The sequence below is a fragment of the Notamacropus eugenii genome, chromosome 6 (genome assembly GCF_028372415.1).
Source record: "Notamacropus eugenii isolate mMacEug1 chromosome 6, mMacEug1.pri_v2, whole genome shotgun sequence".
Taxonomy (NCBI): domain Eukaryota; kingdom Metazoa; phylum Chordata; class Mammalia; order Diprotodontia; family Macropodidae; genus Notamacropus; species Notamacropus eugenii.
The window spans coordinates 261,670,921-261,688,587 of record NC_092877.1 but is presented as its reverse complement, the minus strand read 5'-3'; the positions used below and the strand labels follow the sequence as shown (position 1 = coordinate 261,688,587).

The window sequence follows — 17,667 nt, the reverse complement described above, 5'->3', positions numbered from 1 at the left end:
GCAGGTAATCCAAGTATTTTTTTTCTTCAGAGGTGAGCAAATAAAACCTCAGAGAAAAGTTGTCATTTGTTAAAGGTTCTACAACTAGCTAATGGTGGAGATGCCACTTGAACTGAAGAATCTTTCCGATTTCAAGTCTTAATTCTCTTTCTGTTCCACCCTACTGTCCATTATAGGAACTAAAAATAAAAAAAAACTGAAAATATTTGATATACAGCTTAATTTCAGGTAGTGAAAACAATGAGTCCTGAAGTGGTTGCATGATTTGAATCTGCATGTCGTTGTTTTGTTGGGCTGGAGTCAATGACTGTGTTTTATATATTTGTAATTTTGAACAGTGTGAATCTGAGACCATACAACACATCACAGCATTCATTATTTATACCAATCAAGATCCAGCTATATACATAGATACATGTTATTTATTACATCTATAAAATCATAAAACCTCAGAATAATGGTAGCATATGTGATCTCTGTAGAAACCTTATAATTGAGGAATCGTGTTCTCCGCCTCTCTAATGCTATATTGGAAAGATGACTGGATTTAGGTAGAAATCAGTATTGGTCTAGTTGAAAAAAACATTGTATCTATATTCTGAGGACCTTGGTTCAAATTCTACCTTCAATATGTTCCATTCCAAAAAACATATATTAAGCACCTACTGCATACTGGGCACTGTGCTAAGTGCCAGGGATACAATTGATAAAAAGATAGGAACTTACAATCTAAAGAGGGAGACAAGACACAAAAGGAGTAGGAAAGCAATGAAGGAGATGCCAGGGGTATCTGGTGCAGGGGCATCTTATAGCTGGAACCAGGCAGAGCAGTGGATGCACAGTGGAGTGAAGTGAAGTCCTGGTTCTGCCCTCTATAAAGGCAGTTATTTGATAGTCCACCCTCCAGTCCTGCAAAAGAGAGAGGAGGAGGGAAGTCTTGTCAGTCAAGGAGAAGAATCTTGTTGCTGGAGTTAAAACCAAGCAGAGCAGCAGATGCAGAGAGGAGCAGAGAGGAATGCTTAGTTCTCCATCTCAGTTTTCTTCTCTGTAAAAGGAGGGGATTGGACCTTTGAGGTTCCTTTAAGCTCTAATTTGATGGTCCTGTTATATGTAGTACCTGTGTCACCCTAGGCAAGTCACTTCAACTTCCTAGTCCTTGGTTTCTTCCCATAATGAATGAAGTGTTAGAACCAGGGAGTTCTTAGATTTCATCCGGCTCTGAAGTCCAATATAAGATCCTGTGGTTCTGACCTACAGAAATAACTACTGCCATTAAGCTCACTTAGACCCTTCAATTTGGAAACAGTTCTTCTGTTTACCCAAATCAATTCTTAGGAGAAATAGCCCAAGGACTCTTCCCATAATTATATGGATTCCATTCACGATGCCCAACTTGATGAGTTACGCTTTGTTTGCCAAAGTTGTGTTGGCGTTTTCAGTGCCCAGAATTGACAACTAAACACTGACTATATACTGAAATAATGCAGAGTTTTTCCTTAACATCATTTTTGAAGGAGTAATTTCAGGAATGTTTTTACCCTTTTTTCTAACTTTTTCATTTTTTTCTGTTTTTCTGGTCACTGTGTGCTGATGGTTCATGAGGAAAAGGATGGGAGATGCTATTCCCCCTTAGGCTGTGGCTGCCTTAGGACTAGTCAAGTCAAGTTGTGTCAAAGAAGGGTAAAATAAAACCAAACCAAAAGCAAAACAAACTCCTTAACTTCTTGCTATCTAAGGCCTTGTTTGTGTTACCTCTGCCTTTCTTTTCCCTATTTCAGGCCCTCATAGACACCTTCTCTTAGGCTGGTCATTCAGAGTTAGCTATACTAATATCTATTTCCAGAAGTGACGCTATGAAAAATTCTCTTGGCATTACTAAGCCTGTAATACAAATGAGATAACTGAAGCACATGAGTAAATTGAATAACTTGTCCAAGGCCAACCATGACTCAAGTGGGTGGAACTGGAATTTATATAACTCTCTCTTCCTCTCGCAAAGTTAAAAATGGAGGCAAACTTCCTTGAATTCCGTGGTTTTGCCCTGGCTTTTGACTTCTGACCCTAACTGATGTGTCACTGAAATATTGCTCTTCTAGGGCATAAGTTAACCTCAAAGAGCCACTCACAGGATACTAGTCAGGGATGCTAACTAATTTTTCTGGTCTATGTGAGGCTTGAAATAATTCTTCCCTAATTTTGTTTTTTCCTATGCACCATAGAGCAAATGCTTTGTTTTCTAGAATTAGATGCATATCTAGCAAACAGTGATGCTCTGCAGCTGACTTTCCTTGTCACTTTGGAAGGTGACATCATGCCTTTTGGAGCCAAGGCCTTCCCACCTTGGATTTATGGAGACTTAAACATATGGGTCAAAGAATCTGGCTTGTCATAACAGGTATAGAATGTGCTTAAGTTAATGAGGGTAGGTGTGTTATCATTTGAATTACTATGTTCTCTAAATATGTTTGGGTGTGAAAATACTTTGAAAATCTTCATTTAACAAAGTCCCAGTAATTTTTCCACTTACAAAAGCTATTTCTCTGTCTGTCTGACTCTTTTTTTCTATGTCTCTCCATCTCCTTCTCCCTCTCTCTTCCTCTCCCTGTCCCTCTCTCCAGTGCAGGCCCACATTTCTTACCTTGGACTGGTTGACAGGTTAAGTAACTTGCCTAATGTCATATAACCAGTATATATCAGTACTTGAACTTAGGTTGTCCTGATTATGAGCTAGTCTGTCCTATAATTTCTGGACATTAAAAGCATATCTGATTGGAGAAAAAATTAAACACATTCTTACTCAAGGTTTCAGTTCTCTTTTTTCCCTGATGCTTTTTTCTTATTCAGAACATATCAGTGATTTTAAAAATATTTGATCTCTTTTCCTTCCTATTTTCTTCTTTTTTGGAGCTAAGCTAAGACTTATAAAGTCTTCAATGGAAAGATCATTATTTCAGGACACTCTTTTGGTAGGTGTTAAAAAGTACTTAATAAACCCCAGTATTAGTATCATCACAGATCTAGTTCTGTAAGGGGTCTTAGAGGCTATCATATATAACTCCCTCATTTTATAGATGAGGAAACTGAAGTTAGGGAGATTAAGTGAAAATAAGAGATAGAGGCTGGATTTGAACTCATGTCCTCTGATGGAAGGAATCAAAGTTTTTTCTCTTGTACTATAAAATAGATTTTTCCTGAAAGGTAAGGTATAGTTTACTAATAATTTCAGCCCAATATCCTATCTTATCTTCCCCCTTTCCATTATAGCCAACATCTAGTACTTGCTGGGCCAGTATATAAAGTATAGTTACTATTTTCTAGAAGTTTATAGGCTTCTATCAGTGCCAAAAAGTATTTTGCTCTCTCTTCAGTGTTAAAATACATTCTCATTATGTGTTAAAGTACCAAGAACCTTAGTATAATAATAGACTCTATGGTAATTGTATTAGACCTTCCGGCCCCATCTGGAGGAGTTTTAGGATCTGAAGCTGAAAATTGCATTCAGACTATCATATCAAAGTTTTCAAGCACAGGCTTGAATGAGTTAATAGTAGGGGGAGGGGGAGCTACGTTCTCCTATATTGTATCTTTTAAACTTTTCTGCACACTTTGGGGAGTAGCATTTCACTTAATGAGGTTCCCATTGAGAAACAGTATTATTACCATGCATAGAACCTACCAAGAGAAACATAAATTATATCATTATTTTTTACATCATCATTTAATTTTCTTTTCTTGTGCTTTGGACAAGTACCAATTGGATTGACCTAAGTTGAAATGCTCCTGAAGTCATTTCCTGGCTGTTTTAAATGGAGCTAATTTTAACCATTCCCTAATAAATTTGAAACTAAAAGACAGAGCTATACAATTTACGTGGGTAGAAATTTTCATTTCTTTCAAGGATTCTTTTTATGTGGAACCTAGAAGTGAATACTAAATAGTAATTATAATATTGTTTCTCTTGATTTGGGCAATAAACAATTTTCTTACATAGTTGTTTCCTTTTTATGAGAATGTTGAGCCTGGATGTTAGAGTATTATATTCTTACATGAGGATGTCTTGTGAGTAAACCTTTCTAGAATTTTCTTTCTCTTTACTTTTAGATTCTTCATGAAAGAACAGATGTTGACAGCTTGTAATTTAATACATTTTTTTTTACATTCTCTTTCAGTTTGATTAATAAGCTTAAGCCTGGAATCATTAAGAAGATCAATCGTTTATCTACACCAATAGCAGGTTTGGTAAGTCAATTGTCTTCAGACCTAGTTTTCTTTGTATCTGAAGTACAAGTCAGTTACAGGCAGGCTGTTTTATCTGAATCTGTCATAAAAATAAAGCTTTCAGGATATATCTCAGGAATTTTTATTTTATTTTTCTTGAGTACCTATCTTTTATCTTTTCCTCCCTCTTTTCTGGGAGTTCTTGGTTTTCTCTTGATTTTTCATCTTGATTAATTTCATTCCTCCCTTTAATTCTTTTCTTTGTCATCACTGTTTGCATGGGATCTGAGATTTCATCAGAGTAGGAAACTCCCTGACTGGGAAACTTTTCCCAAAAGGTATGTACAGATGACTCACTTTAACTTAAAGTCTCAGAAAGTTGCTTTGGGCATTGATTTATTCATATGCATCAGAGGTATAGGAGTCAAACCCAAGTTTTCTTGACTCCCAAAACTGACCAAGTCATTATATCTCACTACCCATATCTGTTCACATTTTTGCTTTTAGCACATTTTATCTGGAGCGATATTATTGACCCCAGAAGTATGGCACCATTAGCTGTACAGTATGTGCTGCTTAGTTCCTACATAATAACATGATAACATATAATAACAATAATATTCCATATTTATCTAGTGTTTTAAGGCTCATCAAGTGCTTTTCTTGTAACATCCCCTGATTGTTAACTCTGGTAGAACATATAATTTTCTTATCATTTTATAGATGAGGAAACTGAGGTTCATTGAATTTAAATGACTTGCCTATGGGTAATTAGTACCATAGCATAGAAGACACACAGAAGTGTGTCACTGAAGTGACAGAGTGTATTGTAAGAGCTGCTGTTTCGTTTTTTTTTGCATTACAGGTCTATTCAGATAATTTCTCACATGTCCTAGCTGTAATCTTTAATAACTTCTCCTTTTAGAGCCTTGATTCCTTATCTGTGGAATGAAGGAATTTGACTGGAATCACACATTCTTAGATTGAAGTCAGTGAACTTATTTTGAAAAAAACATTTATTTCACTGTATTTCAGTACACTGCTAGGTGATGCAGTGGATAGAGTGCCAGGCCTGGAGCCTCAGACACTTAGAAGTTATGTTACCCTGGGCAAGTCACTTAACCCTGTTTGTCTCATCTGTAAAATGAGTTGGAAAAGGAAATGGCAAACCACTCTAGTATCTTTCCCAAGAAAACACTGAAAGGGGTCATGAAGAGTGAACATGACTGAAATGACTGAAAAACAACATTTCAGTAAAATTGGTTTCCTTGTAATTCTGTGTATTCTACTTAGGCTTTACTTCCAAAAGGGGTCCATGACATAAAAGAGGTTAAGAATCCCTGGGATCAATGAAGTTTTTCCTGTTTTAAATATTAAGTTCTACATGTGAATGATTCAACACAAACTCTTTTCAGGGTACATGCATGCCAAGAGGATATTAACACAGTCAATAATATCTTTGTAAATGAAAGAAAATTTGTAATTAAAGATAGAAGGCTGACAAGTTTTGATAAGCCATAAATCCTTTAAGAATAAGATGTCAACCTCTTTTAGTTCTGTTAACAAATGGTGAATTACAATAGTGGAAAGGATATGTAATATCACTTTGAACCATTATTTTGCGTAGCCACTTTTAAAGTATGCCCTTTGTAGGCAGTTGGATTTAATGTTTCTTTGGGAGGATCTTTGGAAGACAGAGGATATTTAAAAAAATCAGGCATCAAGAGTTTAGGTGGGAGGGAAGTTAAAAAAATCAGCTTACCCAAATATTAATGTTCAAGGTAATAAAATGGTTGCATAAAATAAACTTTTTTGTGCCACATTTTGGAAAATCCAGGCAACTTGTAATAAAATTCAGGCATCTTATACTTTGCTGTCAAAGTACTTACAGATGCTAAGTGTAGGCTCATTTAATGGTAGAAGTGCCAATGCTGCTGAAACTCACAGGTGGTCTGGAAACCTCATCTTAACATTGTGGTCAAGAGTTAGTTTGGCTCAGGGTGCCTGTTACTGGGGAGAACTTTGTTTAATACAGTAGTAATGGAGATGGCAGCCTTGGGACTCCATATGTCTCCTTGAGGAGTTATAACAGTCTGCTTCTCTTCTGCCCTTGGTTATCATGATGCTGCTAAATTTTAATATTCTTTGCTAAAAAGAACCTAGAAATAAATACTACACATTGAACACACCATTTCTCTTAATCTGGGTAACCAAGCTGTTGTTTCATAGATCCTAGTTCCTTTTATGTGAGAAAACTCAACCCAAATAGGATGTTATTAAGTTCCAATTAAAGTCAAACATTTTGATGGTTTAAAAATCGACAGAACCCAAGTGAGTTAGTTGTGTGCAGTTACTATGTTTTTAAAGTCACTAAGCTGAATAATATTAACTTGATTAGTTAAGCTAAAAGAATTTGAGTTTTGGATTAGAGAATTTTCTTTGCCGTGAAGGAATGACAGTCTAAATTTATTTGGAATTACTCAAATAGGTGAATCACTTTTTCTAACTGAATTAATTCCTGCATTTTGAATTACGGGCATGATGCTCAGTAATTTCATGCTTGGACTGCATGTATTTTGATAAAATTAATCTCTGACCCCAAACTTTGCTGTTTCTTCAGAATGTAGACCAGTGGAGGAAATATCCTACAGATTTTAGGATAGTTGCAAGTTTGGTTTATTTTTGGCCACTTGAGGTTTAAATTATAATCTTACCATTCTCTGATTAGACAGAAATATAACATTGGGAAATGTTTGGATTATAAAAATAAGATATTAAGTGTTCATATTTGGAGCTGTGTACCGAAAATGCTATCTAAATCTTGCTTTCTATCTAGAAATTTAGAACAAATATTTTCCTAAATACTTTAATTTATTAAGCATCTGTCAGCAAAGAATGTTCTCTCGAGTTCACAAAACAGAACATTTTAAACAGGGGTTGGGAACCTGTGCCCTTCTAGATCCTTGGGTGCAGTCTTTTGACTGAGTCCAAGTTTTTTGTTCTGTAAAGTTTGGATTCAGTCAAAGGGTCACACTTGAGGGCCTAGATGGCCACATGTGGCCTCAAAGCTTCGGGTTCTCAAGAATGCATGTAAAGAGCAAGCAAGTCACGATAGATTTGAGAAGCTTTTAGAAGCCCAACCTTTAAGGCATAGCTCAAATGCTACCTCTTCTATGAAGGCTTCCATGGTTTGTCCTCATCTACCCAAGGTGGATTCTAAGTGTAGTCTTAGGACTACAGAGCAGATAGCAGAACTTGTCACCTCTCTAGTTCAGGACACCATGCCCTTCTTAGTGCACTATTTTTGGCTCCTTTGTCACATTTTTGATCCATATTGAGTTTGTAGTCAACTAAAACCTCCATGTTTTTTCACCTTAACTGCTGCTTTGCCATACTTCTTCCATCTTTGTACATGTGACATTGATTTTTAGAACCCAAGTATGAAACTGAATTTACACTTACTGAGTTTCATCTTATGAGATTTGGTCCTACATTTCAGTCTGCCAGTCTCTTTTTTTTTTTTTGGATCCTAACTTAAATATTCAGTATGTTGACTGTTCCTCCTAGTATTGTGTCACCTGAAAATTTGATTAGACAAAGAAAAGTTTGGTTAGGAACTAGTACTGTAAAAGGACAGGTTCATATTGGTACCATCAGTCCATACATCTCCTTCCATAAGCCATCAGAAAGGCAAGGATTTGGGGTTTTGATCATTCTCTCTACTCCCCTTTTACCCTGTTCTCTTTCTCGTTGTTCATATGTTTTACTCATGTTCAACTCTTTGTGATTCCATTTGGGGTTTTCTTTTTTTTTTTTAATTTATTTATTTATTTAACTTTTAACATTCATTTTCACAAAATTTTGGGTTCCACATTTTCTCCCCTTTTGTCCCCTCCCCCTGCCCCAAAACACCGAGCATTCTAATTGCCCCTATCACCAATCTGCTCTCTCTTCTATCATCCTTCTCTGCCCTTGTCTCCATCTTCTCTTTTGTCCTGTAGGGCCAAATAACTTTCTATACCCCTTTACCTGTATTTCTTATTTCCTATTAGCAAGAACAGTACTCAACAGTTGTTCCTAACACTTTGAGTTCCAACTTCTCTTCATCCCTCCCTCCCCACCCCTTCCCTTTGGAAGGCAAGCAATTCAATATAGGCCATATCTGTGTAGTTTTGCAAATGACTTCCATAATAGTTGTTTTGTATAAGACTAACTATATTTCCCTCCATCCTATCCTGTCCCCCATTACTTCTATTCTCTCTTTTAATCCTGCCCCTCCCCATGAGTGATGACCTCAAATTGCTCCCTCCTCCCCATGCCCTCCCTTCCATCATCCCTCCCACCCTGCTTATCCCCTTCTCCCCCACTTTTCTGTATTGTAAGATAGGTTTTCATACCAAAATGAGTGTGCATTTTATTCCTTCCTTTAGTGGAATGTGATGAGAGTAAACTTCATGTTTTTCTCTCACCTCCCCTCTTTTTCCCTCCATTAATAAGTCTTTTGCTTGCCTCTTTTATGAGAGATAATTTGCCCCATTCCATTTCTCCCTTTCTCCTCCCAATATATTTCTCTCTCACTGCTTGATTTCATTTTTCAAAGATATGATCCCATCCTCTTCAATTAACTCTGTGCTCTCTGTCTCTATGTGTGTGTGTGTGCGCGTGCATGTGTGTGTGTGTAATCCCACCCAGTACCCAGATACTGAAAAGTTTCAAGAGTTACAAATATTGTCTTTCCATGTAGGAATGTAAACAGTTCAACTTTAGTAAGTCCCTTATGACTTCTCTTTGCTGTTTACCTTTTCATGCTTCTCTTCATTCTTGTGTTTGAAAGTCAAATTTTCTTTTCACATTTGGGGTTTTCTTGACAAAGACACTGAAGTGGTGTGCCATTTCCTTTTCCAGCTCATTTTTCAAATGAAGAAATGAGATAAACAGGGTTAAGTGACTTGCCCAGGGTCATACAGCTTTCTGAGGCTGGACTGAAACTCAAGTCTTCCAGACTTTAGGTCTGGCACTCTAGATGTTTTTTTTTTTTTTTTTGTATTTACTCATTCTGTCTACCTCCTTTCCACTCTTTCTCCTTTTTTATCCTTAATCTCTCTTTTCCTTCAAGGCTGGACCTTGTTATTTATTATAACCTAATTTATTCTGTATTCCATCATGGTGGGTAACAGCCTGAATTGTTGCTTAAAGGGATGACTTGATGGAAACATAACTTTGGGAATCTGGAGAGCAGTTCTAGCCTCCTCTCCTTCCTTGACGGTATTTGTGTAAGAGAAGATAAGCAGACAATAGGACTTCCTAGAAAGTATTCTCACTGAAATGATTCAGAGCTCTGAGGTCCTTCTGGCCCATACACCACTACTTAGTAGTTGCCCCTGGCTGTAATCTTGAGTTAGCATCTTGTAGCCCTTTAGCAAAAAGGAATTTTAAAAATTATTATCTCTTGACACTTTTTAGAGGAGTTATGTGAGATTCTTATTCAAAATACTTTAACACATACTGCATGGGAACTAGCATCCACCACTTAAGCGTTTCAGAAGATAGACAACTTAGGTGAGACAGTCCTTTCTTTCATGGGGCATCCTACTAGGAAGATATGTCAAGAGACAAATTACTATAATCTAAAGTGATGTATGACATGATGATTATGATGATGATGATGATGATGATGATGATGATGGTAGCTAACATTTTTATAGTGCTCACTACGTGCCAAAGATTGCACTAAGCGCTTTACAGTTGTTATCTCATTTCATCCTTACAACAACATTGGGAGGTAGGCTCTGTTATCATTTCCATCTTACAGTTTTAAAAACTGAGGCAGACAGAGATGAATGGTTTGTCCTGGGTCACACAGCTAAAAAGTGTCTGAGGCTGGATTTGAACATAGTTCTTTCTGACTCCAGACCCTGCCTATCCACTGCACTACTGAACTGCCCCATGTTGACACATGAAAAGGAAGTGGTCTTTTTTATTTTTATTTTTTTTATTCAAGGAGGAAATTATCAATACATTTTTTCTGCAGTCAGAAAGACCCAAGTTCAAATCCAGTCTCAGTTTGGGACAGTTTGACCCCGGGGAGGTTCCTTCACTTGTCTCAGGGTTAAATGATGATAAAATGAGAGTGTGTTCTTAAAAGTGCTTGACAAACTTTGAAGCACTACTTAAGTGCCAACTCTTTCTTTTCCTTCTCTTTCATCCTCCTCCTGCTTTCTCTTTCTCCTTCCTTTTTGCACTTTCTTCTTCTTCTTGTTGCTTCTCTCTCTTTTTTCTTCTTATTTTATAAGGAGACACTGAAGAGTTTTACCCATAGTGCCTTATGCCCCCACCCATTAGAATATGAGCATCTTGAGGGTGGGGACTCTTGTTTTTGCTTTTTTTAATATCCTCAGTGCTTAGCCCAGTACCTGGTACCTTATAAATGCTTAATAAATACTTTTTGACTGACTGAAGAGGGATGTTACTAGATTTATGCAAAAAGTACGATAAATCGGGAATAGCCTCATGATAGACTACTGTTATAGACCAGACCAAATGGATGGTAGTGATAGCCTTTACCAGGATAGTACTAATGGGAACGCAAAGGAAAGTTACATTTATAAAAGCTCTGTGACAGAGATAGCAGGTTTTGATAACTGATCATCTATGAAAGGGGAGAAAGAAGGAAGAATCAAATATATTACCATGGTTTTGATGGTGGGATTCTGGGTGAGTGGTAGTTTCAATGACACAGAAATATTGAAGAAAGCGGAAAGAATAGGTTTTGATGGAGACCTAATATGTTCAGGCTTGGGCATGTTGAGTCTGAGCTGCTACTGGGACATTTGGGTGGCGATATACTCTTAAGTAGTTGGAGATATGGGTCTAGAGTATGGAGAGGGCATGGATAGAAATACGGATATGAGAATCATCTGCCTGGAGGTGGAGGATGAAGGTGCAAGTAAATGAAATGATGAAGGGAGAATGTCAATAGAAGAGGGGAGGGCTGAAAACAGAACTTTTAAGAACATCTACGTTAAGGGGTAGCTGATGGCTGAACATTCAGGGAAGGAGACATATAAAAGATGTAGCCCAGAGAGGTAGGGGAACTAAGAGTATGGTATTTCATAAGCCAAGGAATGAGAAAGTACACTGAAGATGGATTATGAACTTCCTTAACCCCAAATGCCAATTGAATTTGGGGATATCAGGGTCACTGATAATTGGAAGATGAGTGGAGATGGAAGTAAAATTATAGATTCACAGGATCCTAACTCTAGTGCTGAAAGAGATCATTGGAGTCATTTATTCCAAGGCCCAGAGATGTACATTGACTTCCCCAGTGTCATACAGGCAGTAAATGGTAGCGCCAACATTCAAACCAAGTTCTTTACAAATGGTTGATGAGAGAGTATGGATAGTGAGAAAGCAGAGGTGAAGGGGATAGACTACTTTTTAACAATTAAATTTATTTTTTCAGTCAGTGAAAATTTACCTTCTTTCCTTCCTCCTTTATCATTCCCCCAAGAAAAAAAGAAAAATAAGTCCCATTAGAAATATGCGTAGTCAAGAGAAACAAATTCCTGCATTGTCCATATCCACAAAAAGTATCTACCTCAGTCTGCATTCTGAGCCTGTCAGGTAGGTAGCATGTTTGATTTAGAGTCCTCAGGCATTGTGATTGGTCATTGCCTTGATCACATTTCCTGTGTCTTTCAAAATTGTCTTTATAATTTTGTTGTTGTATAAATATTCTCCTCATTCTTACTTTCACTCTGCTACACTGTTTAAAAAATGTTTCTAAAAAAATTCCTTGCTTGTTTTATTGTCTGTTTGGATGGACGTTCTAAATTCCTCCAAAAAGAAAGAAAAAAACAAAACTCTTGTAACAAATAAACATGACTAGTGAGGAAAAGTGACATATTGGCTACTTTCTAAAGTGTCTGTATCATTCTGTATCTTGAGTCCATCACTCCTCTGTCAAGGGCTGGGTAATGTGCTTCACCTTCAGAGTAATACTCAGTTCTTAAATCAGAGTTCTTAAATCTTTCAGGGTTGCTTTTTCCTTTCAATGTTGTTATTGTAAAATTTTTTTCTCCTGGTTCTACTTCTGTATTATTTGTATTTATCTTCCCAACTTTCTCTGAATTTTGTCTTTTTTGTCATTTCTTAAGACACCATAATATTCCATTAAATTCATATATTATCCTTTGCTCAACTGATCCACAGTTTATAGGCACCCACTTCTTTGCTATAACAAATCATTGATATAATTTATTTTGCTACATATCAGTACTTTCCTTTTTTAAAAAATCTCTTTCAAGGTATAGGCCTAGTAGTATCCCTGGGTCAAAAGGTATGCATAGTTTACTGACTTTTGGGGCATGGTTTCAAACTTTCTTCCATCCTGCATGCTACTTCCTGTATAGGAGCCTCCATATTCTTGCATGTTTTATGTGAATTTCATGCTTTGGATGCTCCTTTTCCTTCAGTACTTGGAATCTTCAGCTCAAGAATTATCTCCTACATGTCCTACAAGTCCTTAGACTTCTAATATGCAAATGCTATGCTAGCATCACTGTTATTTTGTTTTATTATGTTCTTATTGTATGCCTGTTGGTTTTTTCCCAGTAAAATGTAAGTTCCTTGAGGACAAATATGGTTTTGTTTTTGTCTTTGACTAGTGCAGTATTTGGCATATTAATAAATGCTTGTTCAATTGAGATAGAAGTATTAGATGTAGGAATATGAATATGAATTCTCCCTCTCTCCCTCTGAGATGGGAGAGAAGTTTGGACTATAAGGGAGTCAATGAAAGTAGAGTGAGTTGTTGGGTAGTGTAAGAGGTGAGGATCCCAATGAGTTTTTGAAATTAGCTTGCTTTCCATCACTTTGTCTAGTGATAGACAGACCAGAATTGGGCATATTGAGTTGTGGATGCCTATAACTGAGGACAATGAAAGATCCAGATGGTTCCAAAGTCTTAGGCTGTTGCTAACTCACCCACTGAGTTATAGCTCAAATGACAACAGTAAAAATTTAGTTATTTTAAAAAATCTGTTAGCCTGAAGGGGAAACTAAAAAGTCACACTTCAGGATTATTGGTTTTCCTTGGAAAGCTATGAAATAGATTTGTTTTTAATATAGCAATTTTCCTTGATTTGAAAGAATGGAAACTTGTTCACCTGTCTTGAAATTATTTTGGGTACAAACGAATTTCTATTTTACTATCCATTATGGTGCTTTTAGGTCTGAATAGAAACTTAATAAGAATAATAAGCCGAATGTAACTGAGTAGGAATAGTTCTTACTTCCTGTAATTTACTTAGTAGTGCCTTTATCATTTATATGCTTTCTTTAGAAAATTAAATAAAGCAGTGGCTCTGAGGTTAGTATGCAAAAGAGAAGTCCAGCAACTCTCTTTAACCTTCTGCCAGCACCAATAGCTGTAGGAGATCCCTAAGGAGAGCCAGGGAGGAGCTAGTTAATAGCAAATAACAAAGATGGACAATTTTTGCAAGTTCTTGGTTTCTGAAGACTGACTGAACAAAGAATCTATTCTTTGGCATAAGCCATCTGTGGGGGAAAAATAAGTTTGTTAATTTATATGGTGGATTGAAATCAAGCTTCCCTTTTTAAAATATAATTTATTTTCCCCCCTCAATTACATGTAAAAACAATTTTTCACATTTGTTTTCTTTTTAAAGTTTTGAGTTTCAAATACTATCTCTCCCTCCTTCCCTTTGCCCCTCCTTGATGTGATAAGCAAGTTAATATAGGATATATATATCAAATTTTCCTTTTCATTTCAAAGAGATTGCTTTCTTTCCCCATTTACCTTGTCAATTTATCCTATACTATTAGCCTTTTACCAATCAATGGGCATCCACTTTGTTTCTAGTTCTTTGCTATAACAAAAAGTGCTACTATTAATATTTTGGTGGATATGTGATTTTTGGCATTGACCTCGTTGGGATTTATGCCTACCAGTGGAAATTCTGGGTTATGTGATTTAGACATTTTAATCACTTTACTTGCATAGTTCAGAATGTAGAATGGTTGGACCAATTCACCAAGTCATCAGCAATTCATTAGTGTTCCATCTTCCTACCATCCCTCTGTACTGGCTCTTCTATCTTTTGCTATCTTTGCCAGTTTTTTTCTGAGGCAGAGGTGAAACCTCAGAATTGTTTTGACCTATATTTCTCTTATTCATGATTTGAGTTTTATTAGGGCTTTCTTTCTTATGGTTATTAATTAGTTTTGGTTTTTTTTTTTGAGAAATCTGTGTTTATAACCTTGGACAGCTTTTTTATTGGAGAATAAAAAATTTTTAATTTGGCAAAGATGTGATCACTGATAGGACAAAGAGGTAAAAGATTTGAGAAGAGAGGTTCCTATAGAATTGACTTGTTGACCAAGGGTTTGAGCTAGGGAAGGCTAGATTGAGAGGCTAGACCTAGGGAGGTGACCTGGGGAAGAGTTGAGGGGCAGTGGATGTCACAGTGATGATGAAGAGCATGGTTAGGATTATAGGCATAGACAGAGATGGAATAATAAAATTCTGTCACAACATGAAGGGATTTAGGAGTTTGTGAACATGGAAGTGTGATACTTGTGATTGATGCAGTCAAGGGTATGAACATTTCTGTGAGTGGCTAAGGTGAAATGTACGGACAGGTCATGGGAATTGAGCAAACTGAGGATCTCAATCATTTGCGTATTTGAGGAAGCTTCAGTATGTATGTTGTAGTCTTCTAGTATGAGGACAGGAATGAGAGAGGGGAGCCTGTGAGTTCAGCTGTTATTGAGAAAGGCAAGGTGATTTGTGATTTATGTGATTTTGCTGACAGTCTCACAGAGCCAGTGTGTGTCAGCAGAGACTCTTGAATTTGGCCCAGAGGTCAGTTCTTTATTCACTAAGCCATAGGTCTCTCTCTTTACAAAACAAATACAAGGTAATGTTCAGGACAGGAGTAGGTACCAGCAACTGGAGGGATCAGGGATCAGTGAATGTCTAATGTGTGTTGAGTTTTGAAGAAAGCTAGATGAAAGTGAGGAAGGATTACATTCCAGGCTTGAAGGACAACCTTTTCAAAGACTGAGGGTAAAAAATGGAATGTCTTCTATGAGGAATAAATAACAAGCAGGCATTTTAGTTGGATTGTAGAATGTGTGACTTAAAAAGTCTAGAAAGGTAGGCTTGATCCAGATTATGAATGATTTTATAATCCTCAGGCATCAGGGGCGTTCTTCTTGAGTGTAGAAATGATATGGTCACATCTGCTTTAGGAAAATCCTTTCATGGAGGGTGGATTGGAGAAGCAAGGAATTTGGCACAGAAGGATCTGTTAGGCTATTATGATAGTCTAGGCAGATGAGGAGGTCTTCAATTAGGGGGTAGAGAAAAAGGGAGAGACGATTATGTGATACTGTGGAGGCAAACTTGACAAGACCTGGCAACTGACTGGATATGGGGAATGAGAGTCATAAATGACTGAGATTGTGAACATGGGTGACTGGAAGAATGGTTGTAGCATCCCCTCCCCCCAAAATAAAGGAAAGATAGAAAAAGGAATGGGTTTTGCAGGAGAAAGTTCTATTCTGTTGTTTTCATTCATTTTATTTCATTTTCATTTCCATATTCTTTCTCTCCCCTCCCTTACCCATTGAGAAGGCAAGAAATAAAAAAAAAACAACCCATTACAAACTTGAAGTCATGCAAAACAAATTTCCATATTAGCCATGTTCCTCCCTTGTTGAAAAAAGAGCAAGAGAAAGAAACAGAAAACTGTGCTTCAGCCTACACTCTGAATTCATCACTTCTCTTCTATCTAAAAGTGGACAGCATTTTTCATCATGAGTCTTTTGGAACTATGGTGGGTCATTGTGTTGATCAGAGTTTATGTTTTTCACAGTTGGCTACCTTTACAATATTGCTACTTGTTCCTCTGGTTCTGCTTACCTCACTTTGCATCAGTTTGTATGTCTTTCCAGTTTTTTTAGTCATCCCCTTCATCATTTCTTACAGTGCAATAGTATTCCATGACATTCATATACCATAACTTTTTTAGTCATTTTCTAATTGATGGCCATATCCTCAGTTTTCCTTTTTCTTTGAATCTCTTTTGGGATCCAGACCTAGTAGCACCGTTGCTAGGTCAAAGGGAAAGTTGTATTTTGGAAATGTTGAGTTTGAGAACTTTATATGCTACAAGGGTTGAACTCTAAGGGAATGTGTATATATATATATATATATATATATATATATATATATGTATATATGTATATATGTATGTATATGTAAAAGTCTAATATTTTGTTTTTTAATTAGCTGGAAGATCACGAAAATGACCCTAAATCCTCTGGATTCATTTGATTTAATCATAGTTGTTCTTTTAAATTTGAAATTCCTTAATGTGTGGGCAATGATCTTCTTTTGAAGATGATGGTTCAAACTCTGGTTTTGCTCATCCCTTATTTGTAATTCTGTTCAACAAATGATTTATAAGGCTGTAGATCTAGAATTGGAGAGGGCCTAAAATACCATCTTATCCAACCCACCCAAATTTCAGATGAGAAAACTGAGACCTGCAGAGGTTAAGTGGATTTGTACAGTGTCACAGGAGTGATAAGCATCAGAGCTGGAATTTGAACCCATTTCTGACCATGAGTTAGTACTCTTTCTTACTATTTACTAATTTATTTTAATTCAGCAAACATTATTTAGTGTTTGCAATGTGCCAGGCTCTGTGCTAATGAAACAAGTTCCTTCCCTCAAGGAACTTAAGTTCTATTGGATGAGGAACTATGGGAGGATGACAAGTCCACATATAAAAGTAAATACAAAATACTTACAGTGTGATTTATTGGGTGATAAATCTTAACATTACCCACTGGATTAGTTTATCACAAGACATGTTTTCATAAAATCAGATGGTGTAGTGGCCTGTTTCTATGTTTACTGTATAAAAGGGTTAATCTCTATTTAGTATTACTATCATAGATGTGGAATGTGGAAGGCGAGGCTGGGAAGGTATCTCCCCAGTCAGGTATGTTGTAGAATTCAGGAAATGTGAAAAGATGCCAACTAACTTAATCTGTTTAAAAGCATTGGTTTTCTTTATCTGCATATTATTACTGCTTAAAGAATTAACAAAATGCCACTATGCCATCTGCCACTGCTAAATAACTGTTTTTCAAGGTTATTTCTGTGGTTAATACTCCAGTTGCTATCCTGTATTCTACCCTGCTTTCTAACCCACTCTCCACCCATGTACTGATAACAAATTCATGAATAGATATCCGAGTACTTAATATGTGCCAGGCCTTGTGCTGGCATTTGGTTCTTATACTTCTGTTGGCAACAGAAAATTAAATTCACACAAAGATCTACCATTCACATTTCAAATCTATTTTCCCATAATACTGTCATATATTTATATTATCTTTTGGGAGGAGTGT

The 17,667-nt window shown here is 36.7% G+C and overlaps 1 protein-coding gene across 32 annotated transcripts in view; it reads left to right on the top strand.

Annotated features, from left to right (window-relative positions):
- LMO7 (LIM domain 7) overlaps positions 1-17,667 on the top strand; it is a 246,962-nt gene that overhangs the window by 95,769 nt on the left and 133,526 nt on the right. For all 32 annotated transcript variants that reach the window (XM_072622275.1, XM_072622274.1, XM_072622270.1 and 29 more), the window contains one exon: positions 4,170-4,239. In XM_072622275.1, the coding sequence (XP_072478376.1) occupies positions 4,170-4,239 (70 nt within the window). The remainder of the gene's footprint in view (positions 1-4,169; positions 4,240-17,667) is intronic.